General features: G+C 44.0%; 1 protein-coding gene across 25 annotated transcripts in view; it reads left to right on the top strand.

Annotated features, from left to right (window-relative positions):
- The window catches only part of Cadps (calcium dependent secretion activator), a 442,533-nt gene that overhangs the window by 219,038 nt on the left and 209,888 nt on the right, over positions 1 to 13,607 (top strand). For all 25 annotated transcript variants that reach the window (XM_021182627.2, XM_029468964.1, XM_029468977.1 and 22 more), the window contains exon 6: positions 2,965 to 3,086. In XM_021182627.2, the coding sequence (XP_021038286.1) occupies positions 2,965 to 3,086 (122 nt within the window). The remainder of the gene's footprint in view (positions 1 to 2,964; positions 3,087 to 13,607) is intronic.

Genomic DNA, 13,607 nt, shown 5'->3' with positions numbered 1-13,607 from the left:
GGGGGGGGGGGGGGGGGGGGAGACAGACCCATGGTGCTGTGAATGAGGGCAAGGGAGTGAAGCCACCAAAAACAACAGGAATGTTCAGAAGGCAGCTGTGTGAACCCTTCTTCACAAGGGCCTTGGAGGTGTTTTCAGGTATGCAAACAAAGCCTAACACTTGCAAATGACACAGTTAATGAAGGCTCAGAATCCGATTTAAGGCCAGGTCTTTCAGATTCTAAATTGTTCTCCTTCTAAGGCAAATTCCCCTTTCTCCTATGCATGTGTTTCTTCTCCAGTATGAAAAGTTTTCCTTATGGACATTGCCTTTCTAGCCTCACAGGTACATATCATATCCCCACTTCACAGATAAATTCACTAAGGTGGGGCCAAAGGAAGTGCTTGCCACACAAGTGTGGGGATCCCGGTTTACACCTGTCGAATCCAGCCTGAAGTTGCTGTGAGCATTTGTACCCATCACTCCTGCAGAGATGTGGAAAGCAGGCAGGACTGTACACAGCAATGAGTAAAGGACCCAGTCTCGAACAAGGTGGGAGACAAGGCCTAACACCTGAGGCTGTCCTCTGACTTCCACATGTGCATCTGCACATGCATACCACACACTCTCAAGAAAGAAATAAAAAGTGATAAAATGATTTGCAGATTTGAAAAACAAAACAAACAAAACAAAAGAAACAAAAATGGAAGGGACTTAAGTGTGAGATAATTTTCCAAAACCCCAGCTACGGGGTTCTCTCGTAGCATGGCCCCTGCACCAGCAGCAGCATCACCTGACACCATCTGAGAGGAGGAGTCCTGGGTTCAAGCCAACCCAGAAGATGCTCAAGAATGGGAATCTGTGGCCTCTGCTTTACAAGTGATTCCTCTACACTCTGATTGGGAATCCATAGGCTATTGCATAGCAAAATGAAGGCTTATACACCCTTTGCTTCCTTGAATCAAAACCATTAGAAGCATGTGTCTTTTCCAATACTCACTTCTCTTCCTTTGTAATGCTATTACTCTTTTGTAGAGAAAATGATTTTCCACAAATGCTACTCAGTGTAGGTCACTAACAGATGTTATTTTATTCTGATGGTTAAAGTTGGTCTCATCTTTTCTCTTCTTCTTGCTTCTGTGGCAGAGCACCCCCCTGCATTGCTAACAGCAGAATAGAAAGTGACTGAATGGGGATAAGGAATTCCAGAAGTTGTAAGTGACTTTAGGCTAGCCTGGAAACATAGAGCTTGCTCGAGAGCTGTTTCGGTTTGGCACACAAAGATCATAACTGTGAAAGAGATATACATAAATTTGGCACATTCTATTTCTTTCTATTCAGAATGTCAGCATTTCTAAATCAAATTTCTGATCATAATTTGGACTGAGACTTCTCTCTTCGAGCAGGAAAAAGCAGAGTATCAGGTCATTGGACTGAGGACAGAGAAGTGTTAGGTTCCCCTGTAGATGGAGCCTGTGCTTTCCAGTTTGCCTTAGTTCTTGCTGTTTCCTGCCTTATCTGCAGCCCTAAAGCTGCATGATGCTAGCTCTGTATCTTAGGACTTCACTATTGCTTATCTTACTATCCAGAGAAAAGCTAGTTAATATGCTGAGCTTCTACCAAGTACTGACCCAAAAGCTAGAATTCTTAAAGAAACTGGGAGAAAGCCTTTGCTTCCTATTTGGTTATCATGAAAAGAGTAGCCCAGGTCACCTTACCAATCTGATCCTGTGAGCAAATTCTGCTAAGCCTGGTGGTATAATTGCTGACCCAGACCTATAATCCTAGCTACGTAGTAGTAGTTGAAGGCCTGGGCTATACAGCTAATATAAGATAAGTTTAGACAATTAAGTGAGACACTGATGAGAGAGAGAGAGAGAGAGAGAGAGAGAGAGAGAGAAAGAAAACAAAATAGGAGAAGGGGAAAATGGGGAGAGGGAAGAAGTAGGAAGAGACAGAGACATGGAAAGAAGAGAGAGATAAAAAGGAAAGGGGGCATAAGAAAGGAGGGAGATATGCGGGGCATGGTGGTGCACACCTTTAATCCCAGCACTTGGGAGGCTGAGGCAGGTGGATTTCTGAGTTTGAGGCCAGCCTGGTCTACAGAGTTATTTCCAGGACAACCAGGGCTACACAGAGAAACCCTGTCTCAAAAAACCAAAAAGAAAAAAAATGCTTATTTAAAAAAAGAGAAAGGAGGGGGAAGGAGGAAGATGGGAAGGAAAGGAGGGGGTGGGAGGGGGCGGGAGGGGGAAGGAGGATGAGTGTGTATCTCAGGTGAGATGTTTACTTAGCAGCAAGGCTCCACACAATTCACAACGCTGCAGAGTGAGGGAATGAGCTGCATTGTTCCCTCTCAACAGCAATCTGCTACATTGTAAGCAACTACATCCCTAGAAGGTCTTGAGTCATTGACAAAGTCTGACTGACTGAAGCCATTCTTGGCTGCTGAAGAAGAAGAAGAAGAAGAAGAAGAAGAAGAAGAAGAAGAAGAAGAAGAAGAAGAAGAAGAAGAAGAAGAAGAAGAAGGCGGCTAAGCTAGAGAGGAAGAGGGAGAGAGAGGAAGAGAGGAGAGAAGAGAGGAGAGAGGAGAGGGGAAAAGGGGAGTGAGGAGTAAGAGAGCGAGAAGGGGCCAAACATCCCCTTTTATGGTATGCTGCTATCTTTACTGTTGCTAGGTAACTGGGGAGGAGTTTAGCCTGAAGGTCAGAAGCTTGGGACATCGTCTATGTGACTGCTAGCCATGCTTCTCTTGTGGGGACTGAGGGAGATGGTAACGTAGACAGGAGCCAGAGTTCCAGGAGACATGAGAGAACTCCTTCCGTCCCATGTAGGTAAATTATCACCACCAGGTCCCGGGGTTCAGCATCTCAGCTCGACTGGAGACCAGCCTGTCTATGCATAGCCCAATGCCCACAGAGAAATAATTTCTGATCCTGTCCCTGGCATCGGGATTCAGTCCATCTTATGTGATTCTGTTTCAGGTGGTGATCATGGAAGTCCAAGGCCTTAAGTCCTTGGCTCCAAATCGAATTGTATACTGCACAATGGAGGTGGAGGGTGGAGAGAAACTACAGACAGATCAAGCAGAGGCTTCTAAACCAACGTGAGTAGATGGTTTATATTACAGAGGTTGTCAACATTGCTTTTGTTTGTGCTAACTCCAAAAGAAAGGTCTGTTTTCCCAGAAGAACCTAGGAGAACCAACCATACCAATGTTATCACACAAGGTAACTTGACTCCATTTTTTAAAAAACAGAATTCCATGTAGCCCAGGCTGGCGTCAAACTTGCTATGTAGCCAAGGATGACCTTGAGTTTATGACCCTCCCCCATACCTTCACTTCCCAAGTGCAGGTATCTCAGAAATATGCCAAAACAACTGGTTTATGGAGTACAGGGAGTCAAACTCAGAACTTCATACATATGAAATAGGCAGTCTACCAACTTGGTTACGTCTGCAGTCTCAACACCAGTTTTATTTGGCAGCTATGACAAGAATCCAAGTTCCTTCAAAGCTATAATGGGGAGTTGAGTCAACAGTCCCATTTCTGAAGCCTTTAGCCACATGTCACTGCGGGGTGTGTGTGTGTGTGTGTGTGTGTGTGTGTGTGTGTGAGCATCCATGCAAGATCTTGTACTGCTGTAACCTTACAGCACTCCCAGTTTAGTGAGGACATCAGGGAAGTAGTCACAAGTGTGTATTCATAAATACAGTATGCCTGTATTTTCTACATCTTTAGATTCAACCAACAGTGGGTTGAAACTTTTTGACAAAACAAAAAAGGAATATTGGCCAAGTGTTGCCTTTAATTCCTCAACTTGCAGGCAGATCTCTGCCAGTTCAAAGTCAGTCTGGTCTACATAGCAAGCATAGCAAGTTGTAGGAGAGGCAGCTTACATAGAGAAAGCATGTCTCAATAAAACAAAAAACAAAACCAAACAAACAAAAAGAATATTGTGTGGACACAGATTGTATATAGAGTTGTCATTAGTCTCTAAACATGACAGTGCAACTCTTTCTAGAGTGACCCGTCCAGCAGGTTCAGTTATTCGAGGGTCTCGAGGGGACCTTCTCCTAAGAACCAAATGGGGGGTAGAGAGAGACGGACACCAAGTGTGAGGAACGAACGACATGGAACCATTCTGAATAGCATCAAGGTGTCACTGTATTAGCAAGGCTCAAGGCTTAAATGCACAAGCAAAAAGGGGAAGTACTCAGCAGGAGGGATGGGGCAGCGGAAATTTTTCTTTTGGCAACTACACAGGGAAGCAGGAACTTGGTGGTATCAGGGTACATCTTGAGGTCAGGACATCCAGCGCTGACTTAGGGCTGGAACAATCTGTGGTTGTTCTCGGAGCGGTGCGTCGGTGGCCCGCTTTTGACCCCCTTTTCTTCTCGGGGGGAGAGGCCCAATTCAGAGATCAGGACAATAGTGTTGTCTTAATAGCTCCCAACACTAGAGTAGGTACCTTTGATCTACACATGGTTCTGAGTCTATAAAGGATGCCCATAGGTTATTTTTAGGTACTCTGTGATTTGATATAAGGACTGGAGCATTAGTAGGTATCCATGAAGGGTAGAGGAGGTCAGAACCAATGTCCCATGGGTACTTGGAGACAAATACAGCTATAAATAGAGGGAATGGTGACTTGAGATGAGAGACCAGGAGACATACACCAGCTTCTACATGGCCTTCCTTGGCATACAGGAGACATATGCTCTAATATTATGAAGCACCCATGGGAGTGAAGAGCTTGTGAATGGTGCTGTGGTTAGCAATGGCCCCGTGGCAAAGAAGAACACAAAGATGTGTTGGAAGGCATCTTCAGGCTTCCTTAGAAGGGCCCACGGTGGGGCAGTCCATTGCTGGAGCAATGGCTGACAGCAGTGAAGAATTATCTGTTTTGGAGACTAGACTTCCCAAGCCTCACAGAACAGTGAGAGATCTGCTCCCTTTCCCCAGCACCACTGCCCTCATCCTTTCTTTCTCAGTCTCCGTGATGCCTGCATAGTAGAATGAGCATCTTCATCTTCGTGGCTGGCATTAGTTCATAAGAATCATCAGAAGGTAACCCTCCCCAACTCCTTCTTAGAGCATTAGGAGCTGTTTGGCAGAACATGAATAACTCACCATGGTGTTCAAATAAAATAGCTCAAAGGAAGCATTGAATGTTGCTTGGGCTGAAGAAGGGCTGAGGGTATTGTGTACCTTCAAGTGGTTCTTTGTATAAATAGGCAAAGCCTCAGATGCCTGTAAGTGTGTGTGTCTGTGTGTGTAGCTGGATGTTAATGAGCATACAAGAGGGAATGGAGGCCAATGTGACTTGGTGCATGCTGTCCCACGCCCCACATCCCCAACCCCCCTCCCCACTCCCACTCTTCTTTTAAATCCTTGTTCCACAATGAAGATACTACAGTTCCTTCCTTTTTACTGCCACTGATAAGTTTCCTCAAGTGGCCTGATCTTTGTCAATACCATTGTGTTGTTTTGTTTACAGGAGCTTTTTCAACATGGTGTGTTACATGGCAGGGGTTGGGGGAACTGAGTGACTAGGGACATTGCAATGCTTCTGCCAAACTTTTTAAAGGAGTGACTCCTTATGGGGCTACAAGAGAGGGAGGGAAGAAAGCTCTGCTTTTTCTCATCTGCTGTTACAAGGTAACTCACGTCACTTTACTAGGTGAGAGAATATGAATGACGAATAGATTTTTATGACCTTGGGAATATCAAGTATAAAATGCTTATGTTAGTGTTAGAGTATGCCTGAAATAACCTATCTGTTCACATCTGTAGAGGTTATGGCATCCACGCACATAAACTCATGTCAAAATGTTGTGCTTTTGTGGCCAAGGATGCTCTTTGAGTCTCCTTTCATCAGAGAATATGACGAAACCATCACAGACAGAATCCTGAATTGTTTAATACACACAGAACACAGGCATCATAATCAAGCTCAAGTCTAACAAACTTCTAGGAGTTACCTAGTGTGGTGTGTTGAGGATTCCAAGATAAATATATATCCAGAAGGAAGAGGGTGTCATGAACAGCTTGCAATGTCTGCCATGAGAAAGGAAGGGGTGTGATGCTCTGAGTTAGCCACACCTGCAGTGCTGTAGACATAAGCAGAGTCTAAGATCTCTCAACACACAAGTTTCCTCCTTTCTCTTCCTTTATTCCTGTGATCCATCTCCCTTTCATCCTCCCCTTTCCTCCTAAATGCACAGAGCTCCTCTTTACCTTTCCCTCATCACAGTTCAGGACTGACAGGTTTGCTCTGCTTCTGTCTGCTTTTACCTGGAAAAATAAATGACCTTGTTTGTGCAGCTCTGTATTCTCCCTGCCTCTTTCATTTGGACTTACTGGGAGTCTTCATCATTTCCTTCCTTTTTTATTTCCTGTTCTCCTCTTCCCTTTCATTTCTCCTTGCAATTTTCCCACTGCTGATCTCTGTGTCATTTCTGGCATTTGACCTTGGTAATCCTAAATGGTATCTCCTGTTAGCTAGTAACCCTACTGAGGGTTACTAGCTAACTTACTAGCTAACTGAGGGTTAACCCTACTGAGGGTTACTAGCTAACCCTACTGAGGGTTACTAGCTAACTTACTTAGCCGATTCCTGCTGGAGCCTTTCCATCTTGTTTTGTTACATACAGCTGTTGCCCATGTCTCATTTACACATTCCCAAACCAAAATCCTAATCAAGCCTGTCTTGTTACCATAGAGTCTACCTTTGCAGCTACTAAACATTACCAGTGCATCTTGCCCATCATGTGTCTGCAAGGTGTTTGTCTTTTGTGTTTTCTTTAACCAAGTATAGTTACACATTCAGGAAGATATGGCATAACTCAGTTTTCCCAACAAGGTATTCTCTGTATAGTTTACACAGGAAGAACAGAGACAGGGACTGTAATAGCATAGTTAAGTATGTCTGGGAAACTGGAGACGTTACATCTCTTGGTGAACCACTCCCTATACACACACAGTTAAGAGTTCTGAAAAGCTCAGCAGCACGTAAATCTGTGTGATTTTTTTAAAGTTAAATTATGCGTCCAACTTACTTGAACTGATACCTTTGAACAGTCATTGGAAACCCTGGTCTGCATCACTCAGCCATAGTAATCAAGAATCTGCCCTCTCTCCTACTTCTTTTTATCAACTGTATCTCCTCCTGTGCACCCAGAGCACCTTTCACATCTCAGCAAGGCCATATTGGATCAGTTTCATAACCTAAGTATGCCGTGTCCATGAGTTAAGTGTATTTCATGACATATGGCTAAGAATGTGGTGAGGCGACCTTTTCCACTCAGAGCTGACTTGTGGCCCCTGCTCACTCTTCCTTTCACCCCTCTGCTTGCTGCACAGGGATTATTTTCCAGCATCCCATGCATCTACTCAGCTCTGCTTTCCTCCTCTCCTAGGGTTTTCAGGTTGTGAGTCAGCAATATATGCTCAAAACCTGCCGTGAGCTAGACTTACTAGAAATCGTATCTTCTACTTACAGGTTGTTTTTGCTTCCAGTAGGAAAACATGGATGAGAAAGCAGAAGGAGCTGAAATCCTGTATAAGCAGAGTCCTCTTAGGACAGCATAGGGAGAGGGCAGGTCTTTGTGGTTTCAGGGGCCTAGATGTAATTGTTCATCTCCTTTGGGATAGAGCTGTTAGGGCCATCATTTGCCAGGTGTTCTTACCTCTGGAGTAACAAGAGACCTTTAGGTATTACCAAAGCATGGCGTTGACTGACATCAAAGCAAATGGGAGCAAATACTCCTTCTCCACTTCTCGCCTGCCCATTTCTGTGGCCAGAACAAGGAGGTAATTTTAATTAGGTGCTAGAAGGCCTTTGGCAGCTCCTCAAGCCTGAGGCTCAGAGCCCTCTACAGCAGACAAGAGCAGTTGGCACTGACTCTGCTCAGTGTTCCTACAATTACTCTTCCTCATGGCCACTGATGCTTGTTGTCACTTTGCCAGCAGGGGAAATGACTTTCCCTTTTTAGAGAAATATGTTAATATTTCAGGGCTGAATTAATTTAAAGAAAATGCATTGGGTGCATAAAAACACAGATGGCACCTAGACAGGATAAAAGGTGATCCTGCTGACAGGAACGAATGTGGAGATACAGAAATAGAGGATGGGAAGCTGGCTTCAAACCTCTCTAACCTGGGGGAAAAAAAACAAAAAAACATGACATTTCTCTGAGTAGATAAAATTGTTCAAAATCACTCTTTCTGTGGGAATTTTGCACAGTGTAAGTTTCTGCTCTAAAATAGCATGAATGACTTGAGAAGGTTAAATACTGGAGCATTTAAATAACGTGTTCACAGAACATTTGAATAATAAGCTAGTGTTTCTCTTGCTTACCTGAAACCACACTCCTCTGAATAAAACCCAAGATTCCACTTGCCAAGTTTAGTTCACCAGAGCAAGCCAAGGAGTGCAGATTCCATTGTTGCTCTACGATCAGACTCTTTTCTGCTATTTCCAAGAGACTGGGAAGGTAATGTGCCTTGTCTGAGAAAGCTTGCCATGGCGCTAGTCTCTTTTCAATGCCACCTTGTCTGCTGAGACAGTATTTTAAAACAAGAGAAAGAGCAGTGGCTTTCTATACCATTTTTCTTCTGTGAACAATATTCTGTGTTCCAAAACCACAACACAAAGAGTCAGGCTCTCATGACCAGGTTATGCAAAGATGGGGAGTTCTACTGAGCCAGGCCCATAGTCAGCCTACTACAAAGACAGGGAGTTCTGCTGCTGAGTCACGCCCACAATGAGCCTGCTACAAAGATGGGAGCTCTGCTGAGTCACACCACTTACTCTCTCCTGTTGTTTGCCTCAGGAGTCATTTCTCCACATAGTATTTCTCTTCATTTTGACCAAATATTTTGAGACTGGAGCCTTGGAATGGCTTGAGTATCTTTCCTGCTTGGCTCAACTGAAGCAGAGAGTGTCCACGGACCATTTCCTTCTTTCCAGCTAGCACTGGCATCATGATGGTGAAGCACATAGGCCCAGCTTTGGGACTTTGTGCAGAGGTCCTGCACAAGGGCATCAGTGGTGAATATGAGAGCAGTGTATAAGACAATAGCAGATTTTAATCTGTGCCCCTAACAGGACGAACCAGCTACTGAAGTACAGTGGTGAGAGCTCAGGTCACTTAGGTCCCAGATGATGCCCTTTAAATTGCAGAATGCTTGAATGACAGAATGTTTACTATCCAAAGAATGAGGAAGGAAAAGTCAGAGTCACAGAAAAAGCATTCCAGGAAAAGGAAAGAACGAGTGCAAAGGAAATAGTGAGCAGGAAAATGATGTCACCAGATATTAGCCAGTAAGCATCCTAAGGAAAGCCCAAAACCACAGCATGGCCAGACATGGTGTGGCCTTCTGAGCCATGAGAGAAGGGTTTATTCCAAGGAGAAATAAGTTTTCTCTGGAGAAAGCTTAGGGAGATTTTAGGCCACAGAGCAGATGATTGGATTGCCATCTTAAAACCCAGAACTTATTTTAAAAAAAATCAGAGTAAACTTAGAATCTCATCTATGTTGGTTTGCAAAAACACAGTAAGCACACACTGCTGGAGGCATTGGTGTTAAAATGGGAAATCCTGATGCTGCCAGCGTTGTTAGGATCAGAGCTTGTATCCTAGTAGTCCTGCAAGCTGTGCTCAGCCACCTGTCCTTAGCAGAGCAATCAAATAGTGAAAAGCAGAAAGAAAAATTATTCAGTGTGGTCACATGGGGAAGAGGGCCAAAGAAATGCAGTGACCCCTATGTCCAGTTTTGCATTCCTGACCTGATGGTCAGAGTTATGTGTAACTAAACATTTCTGGTCATTTTCTGTGTTCCAGTCTCTGCAAGATAGTCCGACATGTCAGAATCGTGTGAACTGTCTCCTTGAATGTTAAAAAAAAAAAAAAAAGTAAACTCCAATTACATGATGTCTTAGTCAGGGTTTCTATTCCTGCACAAACATCATGACCAAGAAACAAGTTGGGGAGAAAAGGGTTTATTTGGCTTTAACTTCCATACTGCTGTTCATCACCAAAGGAGGACAAGACTGGAACTCAAGCAGGAGCTGATGCAGAAGCCATGGAGGAATGTTCTTTACTGGCTTGCTCAGCCTGCTGTCTTCTAGAACCAAGACTACCAGCCCAGAGATGGTCTCACCCACAAGGGGCCTTTCCCCCTTGATCACTGATTGAGAAAATGCCTTACAGTTGTATCTCATGGAGGCATTTCCTCAACTGAAGCTCCTTTCTCTGTGATAACTCCAGCTGTGTCAAGTTGACACAAAACTAGCCAGTACACATGAATACTTTAATCATGAGTAGAAGGAGAACTAAGGACATGCTTTGTAAACTATTGTTATTTAATAATCAGAACAGCATAGAAAGGTATGTTGTGAAGTCACTACTGTAATATTGAGATTCAGGCCAGATACTCTAACCCAGTGGTTCCCAACCTTCCAAATGCTGCAACCTTTTAGTACAGTCCCTCGTGTTGTGGTGATCCCAAACCATAAAATTATTTTTCTTGCTACTTCATAGCTGTAATTTTGGTACAGCTATAAATTGTAATGTGAATACGGTACTTTTCACTATCATGTTACCTTGTCTTCCTAACAAGCAGGGAAGGAAGACTTTTAAATAGAATTGGGCATTTGGGAAGACTAAAAAAGGATCATTTTCTTTCCATAAATTCAGCTGTTGTGTGGGGTAAACTATTGCTGGTATTTAAAAAGCAATGATCCCGCCAGACATGGTGGTGCACGCCTTTAATACCAGCACTCGGGAGGCAGAGGCAGGTGGATTTCTGAGTTCGAGGCCAATCTGGTCTACAAAGTGAATTTCAGGACAGCCAGGGCTATACAGAGAAACCCTGTCTCGAAAATTAATAAATAAATAAATAAATAAATAAAAGCAGTGATCCCGCTGTCACTCACACAGCACAGGTGTCCAGCTCAGTGCATCCAGCAGGTATAACTCAGCACAAGAGCACCAGTACCATTCCAGTCTCCAAAGATGGGCCAGAGAGCTGAAAGTGACTCAGAAAGCCCTGGGAAAGCTCTAAATACGATGACGCCCACCTTCATGGAACCAATTACAGTCACAAATGCTCTACCATGGATTTAACATTCCTGTCAGGTACAAAGTTAGTAGGTGGCATATGATCAACAGGGAAACCTATCCCTACGTCCTACCTTCACCATTCATCAGCTGGGTAACCTTAAGCAAGTAGACGTTCCTCTCTTTTCTCCAATTTCTCCATACTAAATAGGAGTGCAACCTGCCTGTGGGACTGTTGAAAACTGTCAGACTGTGGAAGGTGGAAGCATCAGCACTTTGCAGCCTCTCAGAGGGTAGTGCTGATAACAGCCAAAATTCCACTACGGTCGCACTTAGCTCCATTGGCAGAGTGCATGCTGCAGCAATCTGAGTTCATCCCCCAACATCCATGTAAAAAGTGGGCACACATCACGAAATGTGATCTCAGAGTGAGAAGGTAGTTAAAGCAGATCCCCAGAGCTCTAGGCTAATTGGCAAGGGTCAGGTCCCACTGAGAAAGCCTGTCTCAATAAATCAACGTGGAGGCTCTCAACCACACCTGAAATTGATTTCTGACCTCCACACTCATGCAATCCCAAACACACACACACACACACACACACACACACACATGAACACACACGAACACACATTCCTGAGCACATGTGTGCACACACAAGAATCTAGTACTTTCTCATTAAATAGGAAGAAACCTTAGAACCTTAAGCTCAGAACCTTACTCAATTTGCCAGCCACCCTTTGGAAATCAAAGAGCTTATTCTGCCAAAGGGAAAATGAGCACAGGGCTTTTGGAGCAGTGGAGGGGACTCTAAAGGTGGGTTGATCTCACGGCACAAGAGTTGCTTCTCAAAGGCAAGAGGAATCCACAGTGCAACATCTCCTTGTTTCTTACAGTCATACCTCCCATCCTGAGTCTTACTCAGAGTCCTACAACCCCATGAGTAGGACTACTGTCTACTCAGCTATCTTCCTTCTGATCAGAGACAGTGTTTGAGAGAGGTTAGAATGCAGCAGAGCTAGTTAAGTCTATACATCCTAAGCTGCTGCTTTGATTTGTTTTCCCTGTGCTGTGATCTAGAACTCACCTCACTGCACGATTGCTGACAGAGTGGGGCCTCCGAGGAAAACATAACATGATGTCTGATGCCAATGCTCTAAATGCTTTGAGACTCTTGGGCCTTTTGTGCTTCAACCCTTAAGTCTTTCAGAATCTCTTGGTTCTCTAGGGAGGCCTGAAAGGCTCTCATTCCATTTCCTTACATACACCTCAGAGCACTTGGCCCTAGTAGTATGTCCTAAAGAACAGCATGTTAGGCACATATTAGGAGATAAACCTTCAGCTCTGGCATGAGAACAATGTTTGGAGAGAGACACCCACTTGGTTCAGATCCCACCTTTGCTGCTAACACTGTTGAATGGTGAGTTGTTGAATCCCTCTGGACTCAGTTCCTTCCCTTGCAAAACAAGACTAATGACACTAACACTAGCTGTTTAGGGTTTAAATGTAATGTGATCTCCCAGTCTTTTATCTTAGTGTGAACTCCCAGTCTAATCTTCTGGTGTGATCTCCCAGTCTGGTATCTTGATGTAATCTCCCAGGCTGATATCCTCGTGTGATCTCCCAGTCAGGTATCATGATGTGACCTCCAGTCTGATATCTCGGTGTGAACTCCCAGGTTGATCTCCTGGTGTAATCTCTTAATCTGATCTCCCAGTCTGATCTTCCAGCCTGACCTTTCAGCCCCACCCTGCCAGGGCCACCACCTTGCCTTCCTCTCTATTGTGCCTACTCACACATCCTGTTTCTAAGTAGAGAACATCACTACATTATATTCTGTTAGTCAAACTTAGCACAATGTGGGCCCCTGGAAAATGTCTTTCTTTCCTACTTTCCTGTTTAACAATATCCCAAGGCAAAACAATCTCAGCCATCCTGATCTCTAAAAGTGGAAGCCTCTGGAAGATCTGGCATACACACCTGTGGTCATCTCTGATCAGGATGGACTCATGCTATGAGCCTATTCTATGCTGACTCCACCAGGGAAGGTGAATCAAGAATGAATTAGACTGTGAGAGAGGAGTACACATTGACTTCATCAGTCTCCCCTTTGTCCATTCAGATGGTCTTTCATTCAAGGATCCACTGCATCTGAGTGTCTGCTCTCATACAATATACCATTTCCTAAGAGTGACACAGAAAATGAAGGAACAAAGGCAAAGTTCCTGCCATTAGGATACACACAACCAATCTTGTGGGGCGTATAATAGAGACAGTAACCTGAGTAGAGACATACCAGGCTGTGACTTTGACCTCCTTGTGCAGTCAAATCAAGTATATGACTGTGGCTTTTGCCTTACCTTTGGAAGATGATTTTTTCAAGGTCATCTCTGATGTAGGACATGCTCTGTGGCCATGTAATTATACAGAAAACCATTACAACAATTGACAGAAAAAAATGTATAAAAGGAAGACATATCATTCTGATTAATGTTAATATAAATTTTCATGTTCAGATACAGGTGAGCAGTCAAATGCATATTGGAGTCAAAATATTTATTTC

The sequence above is a fragment of the Mus caroli genome, chromosome 14 (genome assembly GCF_900094665.2).
Source record: "Mus caroli chromosome 14, CAROLI_EIJ_v1.1, whole genome shotgun sequence".
NCBI classification, from domain to species: domain Eukaryota; kingdom Metazoa; phylum Chordata; class Mammalia; order Rodentia; family Muridae; genus Mus; species Mus caroli.
Note: the sequence above shows the minus strand (reverse complement) of the source record. Positions and strands in the feature narration are given on the sequence as shown.